The sequence below is a fragment of the Lethenteron reissneri genome, chromosome 45 (genome assembly GCF_015708825.2).
Source record: "Lethenteron reissneri isolate LAM-NWPU_2019-01 chromosome 45, ASM1570882v1, whole genome shotgun sequence".
NCBI classification, from domain to species: Eukaryota; Metazoa; Chordata; class Hyperoartia; order Petromyzontiformes; family Petromyzontidae; genus Lethenteron; species Lethenteron reissneri.
The window spans coordinates 8,843,951-8,859,633 of record NC_083823.1 but is presented as its reverse complement, the minus strand read 5'-3'; the positions used below and the strand labels follow the sequence as shown (position 1 = coordinate 8,859,633).

The 15,683-nt window shown below is 54.2% G+C and overlaps 1 protein-coding gene across 4 annotated transcripts in view; it reads right to left on the bottom strand.

The window, feature by feature from the left end:
* Nucleotides 1-527: 527 nt before the first annotated feature.
* LOC133353871 (transcription factor Dp-1-like) overlaps nt 528-15,683 on the bottom strand; it is a 38,792-nt gene continuing 23,636 nt past the window's right edge. For all 4 annotated transcript variants that reach the window (XM_061570351.1, XM_061570352.1, XM_061570349.1 and 1 more), the window contains 7 exons: nt 14,884-15,040; nt 9,962-10,105; nt 8,792-8,860; nt 7,670-7,821; nt 7,165-7,331; nt 6,475-6,544; nt 528-5,017 (listed from right to left, as the gene is read on the bottom strand). In XM_061570351.1, the coding sequence (XP_061426335.1) occupies nt 4,870-5,017; nt 6,475-6,544; nt 7,165-7,331; nt 7,670-7,821; nt 8,792-8,860; nt 9,962-10,105; nt 14,884-15,040 (907 nt within the window). In that variant the 3' untranslated portion in view covers nt 528-4,869. The remainder of the gene's footprint in view (nt 5,018-6,474; nt 6,545-7,164; nt 7,332-7,669; nt 7,822-8,791; nt 8,861-9,961; nt 10,106-14,883; nt 15,041-15,683) is intronic.

Genomic DNA, 15,683 nt, shown 5'->3' with positions numbered 1-15,683 from the left:
CATGAATTACCCTCAGACTTTGATGAATCTGCAATGATAAAAAGTTAATTTAATGCTGTGGCTCAAGCTATAAAGGTTTTCGTCAGTAAACTAATCAAATGGCTAAAAGTCCGTCTTTTCATACGGTATAGCATTACTTTACTGTTATGAAGTTGACGTTTTTTGCATCAACGTTGATTTAGTTTGAGTGCTGATGTTACACCCACCCCTCCTCCTGAACACCACATCGGATGTCTCGCGCAAATGTGAGCAGTGCTCGTCTGCATACACGAAATCGGTCTATCGGCATATGGGGCTTCTGCACCGATGTGTACTAGTCAAAATCGATCTGAACATTAAAATTTGTACATTACACTTGCGGCCAACAAAATTGAAGTGGTTGCAGCGTGGTTACAATTGTCCATAACATTTGTTTTTATCGTGTCCTCGTCTTCATCGAGGAAGAGTGGTATAGAGCACCTGAGCCACTTCCTGGTTAAATACAACCGACCAACTACAATTAACTCTGGAAACCTTGGCAGGCGGCATTTAGGAAAGATGTTTATTTCAATCCAATGTACCCTAAATCATGTACTTGAACATTTAACACCCCTCAAACAAATGCCATCATCTGCAAAAGCACTCGCAAAACGGTTTCAAATAAAATGACAATTGAAACTAAACTATATTTAACCCCCCCCCCCCAACTCTGCTCAAATTCTCATTGAAATATTATACAAACAGGATTGTGATGGTCAAATTCTTGATAAAGTTTGCACACGGGGGGGGGGGGGGGGGGAGGAAAAAACCCCAATATCTGCACACTTAACTTTACAAGATTTCATTCAGAAAAATGTGACAAGCAGCTGCGCTGAAGGCAGTTGGTTGTCTATCTGCGTGGCAGGAGCAGGTTAAGTTTGTTACTCGAAAATGTCCCTTAAATTCCAACTTATGAGCACAAAACATTAAGCAAACGATCATAACACAGCCGGAAACATCGCCTTGACAATGTTTGAATGGCAAGGTATCACAATGCAGGATGGCCTATTCTCTGTACACAAACATTAAACGGTGGTAACAGGAATTTGCATCGCATCACCTTTTGATTACGGAAACCACGTGGCTAGACTCTTAACTTTGGGCATGAAAACATTTGCTGTGGGTGGCCAAGGCGGCCAGAAATGGATGGGGCTCACTGATCAGCCTAACCTCGACGCTGTTTTTGAAACGCCTCCCCCCCCCCCCCCCCCCCGTGCGCTTGAGACCGCGGTGCGGAGCGCAACTGACAACGCAACCGATTGGCGTGGTTGGCCGGCTTGGTGACCTGTGACCACGTCTCACTGCAACTCGGGGGGGAGGGTGGGAAGGGGGAATCCGAAGTGACGATGCTCACCGCTGCCATGTGGAGCAAAAGGGAAATGTTTCCGAAGTTGATATAAAAAAAACAATTATGTTCAGGGAATCTGCGACAACACTAAAACGACATCCAATCTCTATGGACTTGGATAACGCGACTCTCGCAAGTAACCCACACAACTGCACACGGCAGTTGAAAGTTTCGAGAATGAGATTGCATTTAATGTCACAGTCCAGCCCAGATCGCAACCATCAGCACTGTCGCCATTCATTCAGAGAACAGAATGGGCACCTGAACACACCTTAAAGAACTGCATCTCGCTTTCAAAACTTTTGACTCGCCTTCCTGCCAATTCCAAAGAGCGTGCGATTTAGACAAACAATTCTGAAACCACAGAACTGGGGAGGGCTCCACCAGCAGCACATGAGAAGTCGCCACTTCCTCCTATTCCACTCCAACGGCCGACAAACCCAAAAGCATCAGCCACTGGGGATTGCCTTTTACACGTCACCTGCTTGGGGGGGGGGGGTTGCGAATCTGAGCTCCATCTCACGATCCTCTTGATGGGTGGCAGCAGCCTCCTTCCTGGCTCAGCGTGGTACCACAGCGGCGAGGCCGAGGGCCAACACCGGGACTGCTGGTCGCCACGTCTTGCCGCCTGCCTCAAATGCCACAATAATTCCGGTAGGGCCACAACAATTGGGCTGTCACGGTCGATGAACATTTTCTTGCGAAATGTCAAGCTCGGCTCTGAATGGATGGCTCTTGACTTTAAGGCACGAAGGTTACCAGGGGAGTGGGGAGGGCACGGGACTGGCAAGGACCGACAGCACGAGACGCACTTCTCTGGCTCGTAGAAGCGAATAGGGAGGGAAGAAATCAAACAGACGCATGAAATCTCACGTCGTCCTTGCATATTGATAAAGTCGCTGTGCTTATTGCTCGAGGCGGCAACAGGGTGAGGAGGGGGTGGGGGCTGCAGGTCAGATACCGACTCGGGAAATTCGGCACCGTCTGAGCAGGGTTTGTTGACGAGTGCCCACCGATTTCATCACGACGTTGGGAACAACTGCTTGTGCAGACACAGGGGCGACCACGAGCCCCAGCCGCCACAGCAGTCGGCCTCTGCCTTGGGTTGAATGTGCGAGGGAGCAGGGGCAAGGGCTCGGTCAGACCGCGCAATGACGTTGTTCTCCGGCTACTGAGACATCTCGTGGCATGGGGAAGACCACTGCCGAGCCACCAAGCTGCCCCTCTCCCATCGCGGGTGAAGGTCACGTTCGGCAGAGCACGCAACCTCGGCGCCGGACGACGGTCAATGGGCCGTGTCCAAGGTACACAGCGGCGCCGAGACTGCGCTTGTAGATGGAGCGGTGGGGAATGTGCGGGCGTTCTTTTAACGAGGCCCGGTGTGCCATGGCGGCACAACGCTAATCGGCTTCCAGTCAGAGCAGAAACCTCGTGGCCGATGACGACCCAGCACGGTCACCGCATGGCATGGCGAGGTCACGATGGGTGGAGGCAGTGGCAACGTCCCGAACACATCGTCACCGATCGTCGTCTGGGTAAGCGGACGACGCGAGCGACGTTGCTTCACAGTTTGGATCAGGACAGTTGGCGGACGGAGTCTGTTCGGTGCAGCATCACGGCTGTCCAATGACGCCGTGGCCATTGCAGTCGTCGCATCGTCTTGCGTGCTCACAGCCAAACATCAAGAGCAGCAGCCAGGATTGACAAAGGCCTCGGCGTTGGGACCACGTGATCCGGCTTCAAGACGCCAGGGTTAATAATGAAACGAGAAAAGCGGTTCCTTTTTTTACTTTCGTTTCGCCGAACACCATACGGAAAGTCATAACCTCACAATAAGAAGATTTTAAAGTTAAAACGAGATTTCAGTAAAACGTGAGCGCATTTCATGTGCAAGACTTCGCTACTCGGGCCGACTTGTACGCGCACGCAGGAGCAGCCGAGGTGTGGAAGAAGGGTCCAGCGCGGTAAACACAAATCTGGAAGCCGCCGTCGCGGTCGATCGTGGTTCAAGGTGAGGCCCAGGACCAGGGCTCTTCACTCCCGACGCACGGTGGTCTCGTGTCGGTGAGCCCATGCCCACACTCGGCCTGACAAAAGTCAATGGACAGGCGTTTATTTCAACGACGACGCAAACAAGATCCAGACGTCTACACAAGCGTCGCCCCCGAGCTCTGAAATACATTCCACCGCGATGGGCACTGCAAGCCTCCCTTGCGTGGGGGAGAGAGACAAAGGTGAACAGTAGAGGCGTGGGTTGAAGACCTCCACTTCACAAGGCCCCTTGAACCTCCATGCGCTAGCTTTGATACTGGCAGTGCTTATTAACGTGCAAGTCGTGAGAAACTTCAGAGTATTTCACCAACATTTGGATGACGTAACAGGTGATTAAAAAAATGTATTAACTGTAGAATCAACGGACACGGTTTGCGCCACGCATTCCCGCGTGCCCGCCGCTGCTGGCGCGACAGAACGAGCGCGAATACACGGGGGGGGGGGGGGGGGGTGAGAGTTCCCAAAGAGGCATGACGCCGGTTCGGAACGTTCACGACACGATTCGTTAAGCACCTGCGCCGGGCGGTCAAGGAGGGACGAGTCGATGTGAACCGCAGACCGAGAGTTATTTTGACAAAGCCCGAGCGGGAGCCCCAAGCTTGCCTCTCGTCGCTCCGAGCGGCTCATCTCGCACCATCGGTGCGGAAGGTCGTCCCAGGACTGGAAGTAGGGGGGAGCCGTGTTTCCAGCGCTCATTACGCAAGCACCAGACGATTGTTTTGTTTTAATCAACATTGTGGTTTGCCATCCCACACATTAATTATTGAGTCAGTAACCCCCACAAACGACACGAGCAAACGGTCGCACAGAATCAACGTCAACTACCAGGCATCGGTTTGGCCAAGAAATCTCTTAGCCCTCGTGGGCAAAACCGCCGACAAAACACCGACTTGGGGGCAGGGGATTCCCTTCCGTCGTTTTTTTTGTTTAAATTGCGCTTTCGTTGGGAAGCAGCTCACGAGTGCAAACAAAAGGAAATTCCGTGTCACGACCAACCAACCATGTCTCATTACCACTTTTTAATGTAACTAATGGGGGCTCCGTTACGATCCAGCGCGGCGCGAGAGACACGGCGGTGAATACCGCACCAACGTGGCCTTGGGACGGCCACACACAAGGCCCCCATTCTCTCCCCCCACCCGGCCCGCGTATCTCTTGCGCGCTTTCAGGCGATTCATCTCCCGCTCGGGCCTTCAAATAGGATCCCACCTCCAACTGGAGCCTTCAAGGGAAACAGGACTGGCAGGCGAAGGCAACGGCGACATGGTTGATCCCGCCCGGTTTGACCCCTGACCCCGGTTCGGCCCCCCAAAAGCGGCCACACGCAAAACATCGTCGTCACTCTGGCTATCAAAAAAAAAGTTACAAAACAATCGTGCGTTCGTATAAAAGATGCGTGGGGGCGGGAGGAGGAGCAGCGCCTTGCCCCCCCCCCCCACCCCCGCGGGGCTTCAGTCAGAGGAGTCGTCGTCGTCGTCGCTGTCGTCATCTTCATCGTCTTCCTCATCGTCGTCGGCGAAGGAGAAGGGCGTCCCGCCGCGTGCCGCTCCTACCGGCCCGCACGGCTCCCCGTCCAGCACCAGCCCGGCCTCCACGTGACTGGACCCGACACACGCACGTGTTCAGCACCACACTCACACACACACGTGTTCAGCACCACACTCACACACACGCACGTGTTCAGCACCACACTCACACACACGCACGTGTTCAGCACCACACTCACACACACACGTGTTCAGCACCACACTCACACACACGCACGTGTTCAGCACCACACTCACGCACGCACGTGTTCAGCACCACACTCACGCACGCACATGTTCAGCACCACACTCACACACACGTGTTCAGCACCACACTCACACACGCACGTGTTCAGCACCACACTCACACACGCACGTGTTCAGCACCACACTCACACACGCACGTGTTCAGCACCACACTCACGCACGCACGTGTTCAGCACCACACTCACACACGCACGTGTTCAGCACCACACTCACGCACGCACGTGTTCAGCACCACACTCACGCACGCACGTGTTCAGCACCACACTCACACACACACACACACGTGTTCAGCACCACACTCACACACGCACGTGTTCAGCACCACACTCACACACACACGTGTTCAGCACCACACTCACGCACGCACGTGTTCAGCACCACACTCACTGCACGCACGTGTTCAGCACCACACTCACGCACGCACGTGTTCAGCACCACACTCACGCACGCACGTGTTCAGCACCACACTCACGCACGCACGTGTTCAGCACCACACTCACGCACGCACGTGTTCAGCACCACACTCACGCACGCACGTGTTCAGCACCACACTCACGCACGCACGTGTTCAGCACCACACTCACGCACGCACGTGTTCAGCACCACACTCACACACACACACACGTGTTCAGCACCACACTCACGCACGCACGTGTTCAGCACCACACTCACGCACGCACGTGTTCAGCACCACACTCACGCACGCACGTGTTCAGCACCACACTCACGCACACGCACGTGTTCAGCACCACACTCACGCACACGCACGTGTTCAGCACCACACTCACGCACACACACGTGTTCAGCACCACACTCACACACACACGTGTTCAGCACCACACTCACGCACGTGTTCAGCACCACACTCACACACACACGTGTTCAGCACCACACTCACACGTGTTCAGCACCACACTCACGCACGCACGTGTTCAGCACCACACTCACGCACGCACGTGTTCAGCACCACACTCACGCACGCACGTGTTCAGCACCACACTCACACACACACACGTGTTCAGCACCACACTCACGCACGCACGTGTTCAGCACCACACTCACACACGCACGTGTTCAGCACCACACTCACGCACGTGTTCAGCACCACACTCACGCACGCACGTGTTCAGCACCACACTCACGCACGTGTTCAGCACCACACTCACGCACGCACGTGTTCAGCACCACACTCACGCACGCACATGGAAGCACAAATGTGCGCACACACACACAGGCGATGTGGGTTGGCGATGCGGTGCCCACCTGCTCGTGGGTGGGAGGGCATCCCCGGCGGGAAGTGCTGCGAGTGTGGCTCCCCCGCTGCGCGCCATCTCTGTGACACACGGCGCCACCGCGAGTCAGCTCGCCCCGGCGTGTGGCTCCACAACGGGGCCGGCAACAGAAGCAGCCACGCTCCACAAAGCAACCGGCCTTCTTCTCTATGCCCCCAACATCAGCAGCGGTGCTCGGACTAATTGCATGTTCGTGATGATTCTTATTTGTGTTAGCCCTGGCTATAAAAACTAATTGTACGTAATATCTGGGCGGTCGCAGGGAGATCCGGATGACACAATAAGCAAGTGGAGCAAAAGCCAACTCAACCAAAGCACATCATCTACCATAACCACCACTGCCACCCTCACCACCACATTCCCCAAAACCAAAGATCCCCTGTATAACACCTATGAAAACCAGCAGGGTAAATAAGGGAGTGGGTGGCCAGCATTACGCCCCGCTGCCTTCGTCTCCCTAGTGGCGATGTTTACACACCGCACCATGTACTAATTTGAGGACAAGTCGACCTCCATCACCACCACATTCGCCACCACCGCTACAACCAATCACTACCACTGTTCCACAGCCATAACCTTCCACCCCACCACATCTGCACTCTGACCCTCGTCAACAGCAGCAGCAGCGGTGCCCTGCCAGGCCCCGGCACACGTTGCGTACCCAGGAGGTGTGGCTCAAGGGCTTTGGGCAGCAGGGCGCGGGCGCGCTCCAGGTCGCAAGGGCGGCACGTGCCGGCCTCGAGACCGTACGTGAGGCCCATGCGCTTCAGCACCTCGATGTCGTCGTGGATCTCGAACGTGCTGTCGAAGTTGAAGAGGTACTCGAACCTGCGCACGCACGCGCGGCCAGGGTCACAGCTCTACTTCAGTGTCTCAACCCCTCCCCACGCCTACCCGGAATTTTAATTTAACCCTCCAGCCGGCATTTGTGCCGTGCGGCAAGAATGACCATTCTTACCCCGGGGGGAGGATCGTTGTGGTTCGACGGGGGAGTCGCATTGCCCTCATAGTTTTGTAACCCCGGGGGCGTTGGCTCTTCTGCATGCACCGAGCCCACACCGCGAGCATCCGCCTACACCTCTCCCCCCTCCCACCGGATTGGGGAAATGAACCCGACGCGTCGGTCGAGAAATCGAACGCGGCGGCGGCGGGAGGCGGCGACGCACTTGTCGCTGGAGATGCTGCAGTCGATGACGGTCTTCTTGCTGGTGTTGACGATGATGAAGGGGAGGTGGATGACGGAGCCCGCCGGCGGGGCGCCCCCCGCGGCGCGGCCCTGCTCGTGGTTGCGCTGCACGAGGCTCTTGAAGGCGATTTGCTGCGGGCGGGCGGACAGAGCGGGGGCACCGACGTCACACTCGTGCCTCAGGGCAAGAGGAAGGGCCCCCGGGTTCGATTCCCGTCTACGGTGCCATGCGGTCGTTCTTCCCCCCTCGTGTCCTGAATGAGTTTCCGCCGCCAGATTCTCCAGTTAAAGGAACGCACAACGTAACTGGTGTTTCACTAAACCATCCCGATGCTGAAAAATTACCCGCAAATTCCACCAATTGGGATCACACAGCAGCAGCATCCTTCCCTCCATCGCCTCTAAAAACTTGGCAGGACCCTCCTGAAAGAGAGTCCTTGAGACTCAGTGAGACCTTCCTGGGTAAACAAGCACAATAACAATACGACGCAGAGACGTGGGCACTGAGGAATATGAAAATCAAGAGGCTTGAAAGGACAGATGAAAATTCCAAGACGAATATGGGAACTAGATCAATATATACACACACTCGGTGTGACTCAGGAGGTGCAGCTGACGTCACGCTTTAACCACTTTCATATCAAAAAAATTATTAACCTCACCCTGGCCCCTCCTTGGTCTTGATTCAGATGTCTCACCGTTTGGCTCTGGCTCGGCTCGGCAACCAGTCAAGCGGAAAAGAGCACCCGTGCTGCGAGGGCCTCACTCTGGCGCGGGTCAGATGTGCCAGTGGAAACGGGGTATAAAGGGTAAGACGTCAAGGGAGGTGAGACTCGGGAGGGTTTGGCCATGATTTGAGTCGACAAAGAAGATGCCACGAGCGGAGCTATCGAGATGACACTGGTGCACGGCAGGAGCAGAGGGAGGCCGAGGGTAGAGATGGAGGACGCGGGTGGCGGGAAGACGAGGGAAGCCGGCAAGCGACTGCAGGAGAGAAGTAAAGATAATAGAAGGGGGGGGGGGGGGGAAAGCCGAGCAGCCGGCCGCGTGCAGCAATGGGACATGCGGTTTCTACCACGGGGGGGGGAGTTCAGGCACCGACCTGCAGGATGAGCTCGTGCAGGTGAGCCTGCTTCTGCTTTATTCTCTCGAGCCTCCTCTGCTTCTCGGTCTGCGGCAAAACCCACACACGGACAGCCGCGGTGTCGGCACCGACGCACCTCCATTGCTCGCGGGGGTGGGCAGACGCACGCATCCTCGTGCCCGGCAGACGTGCGCGCGACCCGGGTTCGATTCCTGCTTACGGCCAACACCAGTGTGACCATTATCTTAACCGGTCCTGAGACTCCCATAGGTCGACTCGGCCTCAAATGAGTACCTCATGCAATGTGTAAATATCGCCTACTGGGAAGACACGGGCCGCCGGGTGCTGGCCACCCAACCCCCTCCTGTAGCATTCCGTCCTTCATCGATGCTCGCTAACACACCACTTGCCTCAAAAGTCTGTTCAAGGGGGATCTTTGTCTTTGGGGAGTGGTGGCACGGTGATTAGCGCACAAGAGGAGGTGATGTGGCTAGCACCACGCCCAGCTGCCTTAGTCTCCCCAGTGCTGTTTACACACAGCACCAAGTACTCTTTTCAGGCAGTGTTAAATGAAAGCAGGCCCAGGACCGGTTCAGACAATAATCATCGGTGTTGTTGGCCGTGGTCAGGAACCAAACTTGGGCTGCCGGCTTTGTTAGCGCCACCGCTACTCACTTCGCTCTTCGCACGCGCGCACGCGTTAACGCACGTTAACCCACGCACGTGTTAACCCACGTTAACGCGTGCGTTAACGCACGCACAGACATTCCCACGCAGCTCTGGGAATTGCCGAGTCGGCAAGCACAGGAATGTCAAGGGCCCAGGGCGCGTGGCCGCCACAAACAGCCTCGCCACGCAAACAGCGCCGTTATCGTCGGGCCCTGTATGGGCCTTACCCCTCCATTCATTAATAAAGTTTCTCTTTACACGCCGTCGAAACATTCCTTCTGCCGCCGATAAAACAATGAGGATACGCGGCCATCGGGCGGTTTCCTTCCGTTCACTCCGCAACCAGCTCGGGGGCACCGTGCGCGAGGATTCGAGTGACGATCTGGGATTAGGGGCCGCCACGGCGGCGGCCGGGGAGAGTTGCCGTGGCTGCGGACGACGTTTCTGGCTCGGCTCCAGCTCCGTCCGTGTGTGTGTGTATCGCGAGCTACGCGAGGCGGGCGGAGAGCGTTCACTCACCTCCAGGTTATGACACTCCTGCGCCGAGTTGGTGGGCAGCCCGATCCAACGGATCTCCTTGCGCTCCTTGGAGATGATGTTCATGGCCATGAGGACATTGAGGGCGTCGTACACACGCCGCCGGATGTTCTTTTGGTCGTACGTCTGTGCGCACACACATCCACACGCATGCGTGCACACATAAAGACCAAGATCCCTCAGTATAGCCTTAATAGACTGTTGGGGCAAGTGCTGTTAGCGAGCACCTATGAAGGCCAGAACGGCACACGAGGGGGTGGGGGTGGCCAACACCACGCCTGGCCGCTTTTGTCTCCCTAGAGGCAATGTTTTTACACATCGCACCAGGTACTCAATTGACGATGAGTCGACCGAGGGGAGGTCCAGGACCCGTTCAGACGGCAATCGAACTCGGGGCACTGGGTTCGTAGCGCAGCACGCTAACCGCCATTCTACCGCTTCCCACACACTCACTCATGCGCACACAGTCCAACTGTGGTGTTTAGACAAGGGCAGCGCTTTACGGAACGCCACAAAACCAACATTCTGGATCCTGCATTCTTCTGTAAAAAACATTTCTGAGAATTTTTAAACTTTGACAGAGCCGGAGACATAACACGTCGCAGATTTTCAACCCCCACTACGGAGAATCACGGTCAACGTTTGAGTCAGGCCACCTAATGATCTGGCCACACTTGTGTCGTTAAGGCTCTTAGCCACCTGACATGGCCAAACAAATTAACCTGTCACGTGGCGTACAAACGTTCCAAGCGCCAATCATTTTTGTTCGAGATCACCGTGCAGTTGAACAATTCAACTTCATTTAGCAGGTCGCTTTGTATAAAATACATTCAAATGTCTGTTGAGTGTCCTCACAAAACCGCACTGTCCAGCGTGAAGTATGGTCAAACATCGACCCCCCCCCCACCACCTGCTCGCAACAGTAATGAGCAGCAGGAATGGAATGCATCCGAGAGGACGTCCACGTGGAGAAGGAGCGGTAAAATCGGTTCGCGTGCAGCTGGCGCTTGACAGATCATCGTGACAACGCAGCATCGCGAAAGGTGGCGGTGGGTTGGGGAAGCCTTCATCCAGCAGTGGACTGACCATGGCCGACGATGCGAGCGTGGGAATCGCGCCCACTCTCGCTCCGTGCCATCCCTCATTCGTGCAGCTCCGGGTCAACGTGGCACCCCCCGGCCAATTCCAACAGTGACCTCAGACTCTGCCCCATGTTTCCTACTGCCCTGCTCCACCCCCACCCCGAGGGGCGGCCGTTATTAGCAACGCTGGGGGTGGTATGAGGGAGAGGAACGTGCCGTGCCCGTCCACTTTCAACCCTTCTGTACGTCACCACGCATGCCGGTAACGCCGGCCGATCGGCGCGCCTCATGTCAGTGACAAACAGCACGGGGAAGTAATTCCGTACCATCGCCGATCTCTACGCAATGTCTAGCGTGGGACCCGTTCACTGGTGGTTCTCCGTTTGTAAGGAAGATGTTCCTCGGTCATTTCCATCTCTACGGGGATTGAGTGTCATCCCGCCCCCTCACCCAGACTCGCACGTGTGGGTTTCTCCTCTCTGGGCAATCCAGTTTCCTGTACCACGTAGAAACGCAGCACTCATTCATCGAGTTGGCCAAACATCTCAAAAAAGGTCCACAGAGCTTGGGCAAGTGTTGCCACTGGCTATGGCTGCCTGTGAAGAAGACCGTGCTCGTTACAAACTCTAAATTACAAATTATCATTAAGTGTAGAAGGCAGTGAGTGAATGAACGAGAGACGCATGGAGGAAGTGGGCGACTGATGTAATGTTTATGGAAGTTTTAAGAGGGTGCTAATGATGCAAATTTTCCACTACCGTAGCCAGGTCGATGCTGAAAACTAGAAAAATCCAAACAAATAAACATTACATTTTTGGAGTATGCCTCCCACGTCAGCAATATTGGAGAGTTAATTTTTTTAGCTTTTATTGATTTTAAACTGAGGAGTACCAAAGTTTGTATCTGGGTTTCAAACCATTAATTCACACCGCCAAGACTCGAGGACGATAACGCCGGACCTCTCTTCTGCCTGTGCACGTGACCAGACGACTATGCAAGGTTACACGCGGGGGGAGTTTCGAGCCGGATAATTCCACGCGTCGTCGAGCTCGGGTCTGTTGGCTCCATGTCCCAGCTGAACGAGGGCGCTCGACGCGCCGGCGGTTGGGAGCAGATTTTGCCGACCGACCCCGACGCGGACATTCCACCGTGACCGTGCGTCTCTCACCGACGCCACCCCGCCGCGCACGACAACAAATTAAACAAAGTCTCACTTCACGTTCATTTCGTGACATTAAACGGGCCGTAGCGTATGTACGGTACACAGAGTAACCTCAAATTACACGGTGTTAAGCATCGCGCACTTTGCGCGATACAAGCGTGCTGTGACAGCAAAACGTGTCGCAAGAATGAGAAGCTCCGGCGGTAACGGCCAAGGTTAAGGGCAACGAGTGCGGTCAACCGGTCAGACCAGTTCGCTCGACTGCCGCGGCTGTTGGGGCGGGGAGTGGGGGGGGGGGTGTTAATGTGCAGCCCTTGCTGGATGAAGGTCCCCCCAATGCCTTTCAGTCAGGGGGGTTGCTTGAAAAACCTCGCCAACACCTGCTCATTGCGGGGTTCGTGAAGTTGGGGAGGCCCAGGGCCGGTTCGGATATTACTCGCCACTGATGTTAGCCGTGGCCGGGAATTGAACAGAGTTCTCTGAGCTCGTAGCGGTGCGCTAACCACTGTGTGCGCCCTCAAGCCAAGCCCCCAAGCGGTTGCTTGTAAACATCAAGTCAACTCATAAGCCACTTCCTCCTCAGATGAGCATTGAGGCATTGGTGCTCATCGTGTTTACAGCGCTGAGCCAGTGGCAGACATTCCACATTCCCATGACGGGGAAAAGCCATCCAGAAGACAACCACTGTTGGCTTCCCCAGTGGGAATAATTTTATCGACCGAGTCAACCCCCAAACAGGATTTGAAATCGCAAACTTCTGCTTGCGAACCACTCCCTCTACCACTGACCAACAAGAAAGCTCTTGGTTGTTTTTTCTAAATCGGATTGAAACCTCAATCAGTCAGCAAAGAGAAGTCGTTTTTTTAGCCTTCAACCATGCAGTGCTTTCCGCACGACTTTCAGATGGATTTAGGAAGGAATTTTTACGAGTCTTCTGCATAAAGACCTTAGTCTGTATGTCTAACCTCTAGGCTACTTCCCGACAAGGTAGAAATCTAAAATTTGGTACATAGGTAGCTTTTAGGATACAAACAAGAAAAATAAATCCAAGATTTTTCATTTTAAGGGCCCAAAATCTCGATTTTAATTGCCCCATAAACATGTTTGCACATGTCATTCAGAAACCATTCAAAATATAAGATTGTGATTTTTTTCGTTTGATAGAGCGTTAAAACAGCAAATCAAATAAAAGTGAGAACCATTGATCTATCTTTCATTGTTTTTGCGATAATTCTGATTAAAGCAGGCTTAAATGAAAAAATACGCATTCCGATAGGTACAACTTTAAATATAATAAGTTGAATCAAGTCGCCAACAATTTTTGTTTTTTTGTGGAAAAATACAAATATTTGGAGTAGTTGTTAGTGTCTGATCATAGATAAAAATTGTAAAAAAATCTAAGGTAATTTCTGAAATTTATTGAAAACTTCTGCCTGGCAAAGAGACAGGCTTTATGAACTAGTTGGGAATAAGAAAAAAAACGGAACTCTACAAAGCCAAAAAAAAAAAATCACACAAACATGGGCTCAATTCCCGTTTCTCTTTGATGCACAATGCTCTTTAAAAACAAACGTGTCACTCGCCGCATACAGTTCTAGGGAAACGACCCACGCCCTCAACATTTAGCGTGCACGAGTTACGGAGGTCACTGTCCATCGGCCCGGGAACGGAGAACACAGCAATAAAAACAGGAAGCTCGTTGCCAAGCAACAGGTCCACGCTGCCACCACCACCACCACCACCCCAGCCGGCTGGCACGGCGCTAGTAGGGGGACGGCTCAAAGACGCCACGGATAAACCCGCGGACTGTTACAATCTGCGCAGACGAATGCGACCCCAAGCCTAACCGCAATGCCCGCCACTCCCAGGGAACGCAGGCTTGGGCGCGCATGCGCTCGCGAGGCGGCCGGACGTGTTCCGACGGCAAGGCAGGGAGCGCGAGGGAGTGGCGGTGGGGGGCGGGCAGGCTGAGGGCGGCGGCGGGGAGGAGCCCACGCGGCCCGCGGTAACCCCACCGTTAGTCGCGCACGGCTCCGCCAGACATCGTCGGCGCTAGCAAAACATTACGCCGATGGACTGAGCAAAGAACACTTCTTGATGGATGTTTACGTGCAGAGGCGGACACATGAATGGGACGTATTTGTCTGCTTGTGAGCGCCGCGGTGACGAGATGTTAACTATCTCGCCTGGTATACAGGAGGTTGTGGGTTTGATCCCAACCCTGACGCCTGCTGTATATTTGGAGTTTGCGTGTTCTTCCCGTGGTGGTGTGGATTTTTCTCCGGGTCTTTCAGTGTTTCCCTCCACATTCAGAAACATGCGTTTAGAGTATTTGGCTACATGATAACCCACTTTGTTGAGCTTTCATTTGTGGCCAGGTCGCACCTGAAAAAGAGCTGTATAGCTTAGGGGCCTTACCTGGTAAAATAGTGTTGTAATTGAACACAGAGAGGCAATGGTGCAACAATGCTGACATAGCGCATGTGATGGGTAGGGTATGTTGTGGGTTTGTGTGGGAACATGGTCTCGGGTGTGAGTATGTTGGCTCTAGGGCTGTGTGTGCGTCCACTGTTTGGCTGTATACACGGTGCTAGGCATGTGTTATGTGTCTAGGTGTGCGTGCGGTACGTGTCTGGGTGTGCTGGGTGCGAGCAAGTCACCTCCTGGCTGGCGCGGAGCGTGCTGCTGAACTCCGCCACCAGCTCGTCGGCCACCTCGTTGTAGGTGGTGGTGCCTTTGGCCCTCACCTTCTCACACACGCGCATCGAGAAGTGGCGCAGCCCCTTGCCGCGTTTGTCTCCCTTGCGGCTTTTCCGCCTGCATCGCGCCCGCGCGGGCACACACGCACGTACATAGCGCAGACGCACACAGCACACACATACAGAGCACGCCAGAACATCACAGTTAGTTAGGAATCTCCACTTAAAATGGTATTTATTTAAAATACCATGAGCCTCATTGTGGTGAATACAAATAAGAAAAAATGGACAGGAGACAAAGTGCCCTTCACATTATCCATCTTGCTGCGTTTGTGGAGCTGTTGGACCTAGCTAGTCAACAAATGACAAATCTATACAAACATATAAACACAGCAAATATTGTGGGAATAACTCACATGGGCCACATTCTCGCTTAGCGTGGGAAGGTGGAGCCTTTCCAGTGGGGCTGCTGAATCCGCGATCGCCGTTCCAATCGATAATCATTAATTTTGCAATCGATTGCAAAACACCACGGAATCGAAAATCCAGTGCCATTTAGCGACGGTGCAGCCGACTTGAACGGGTGTGAACGTTCGGCTCCGCACGGCGCATTCCCAGCGCGATCGGCCAGCGGCAGCCATCACACGGCAACGGTGGCAGGGCTCGTCAATCGCCGCGTGGTACGCCCCAACAAAGACGAAGATCCCTCGTACAGCATCAAAAGAATTTTGGAGCAAGTGCTGTTGGCCTATGAAGGCCGA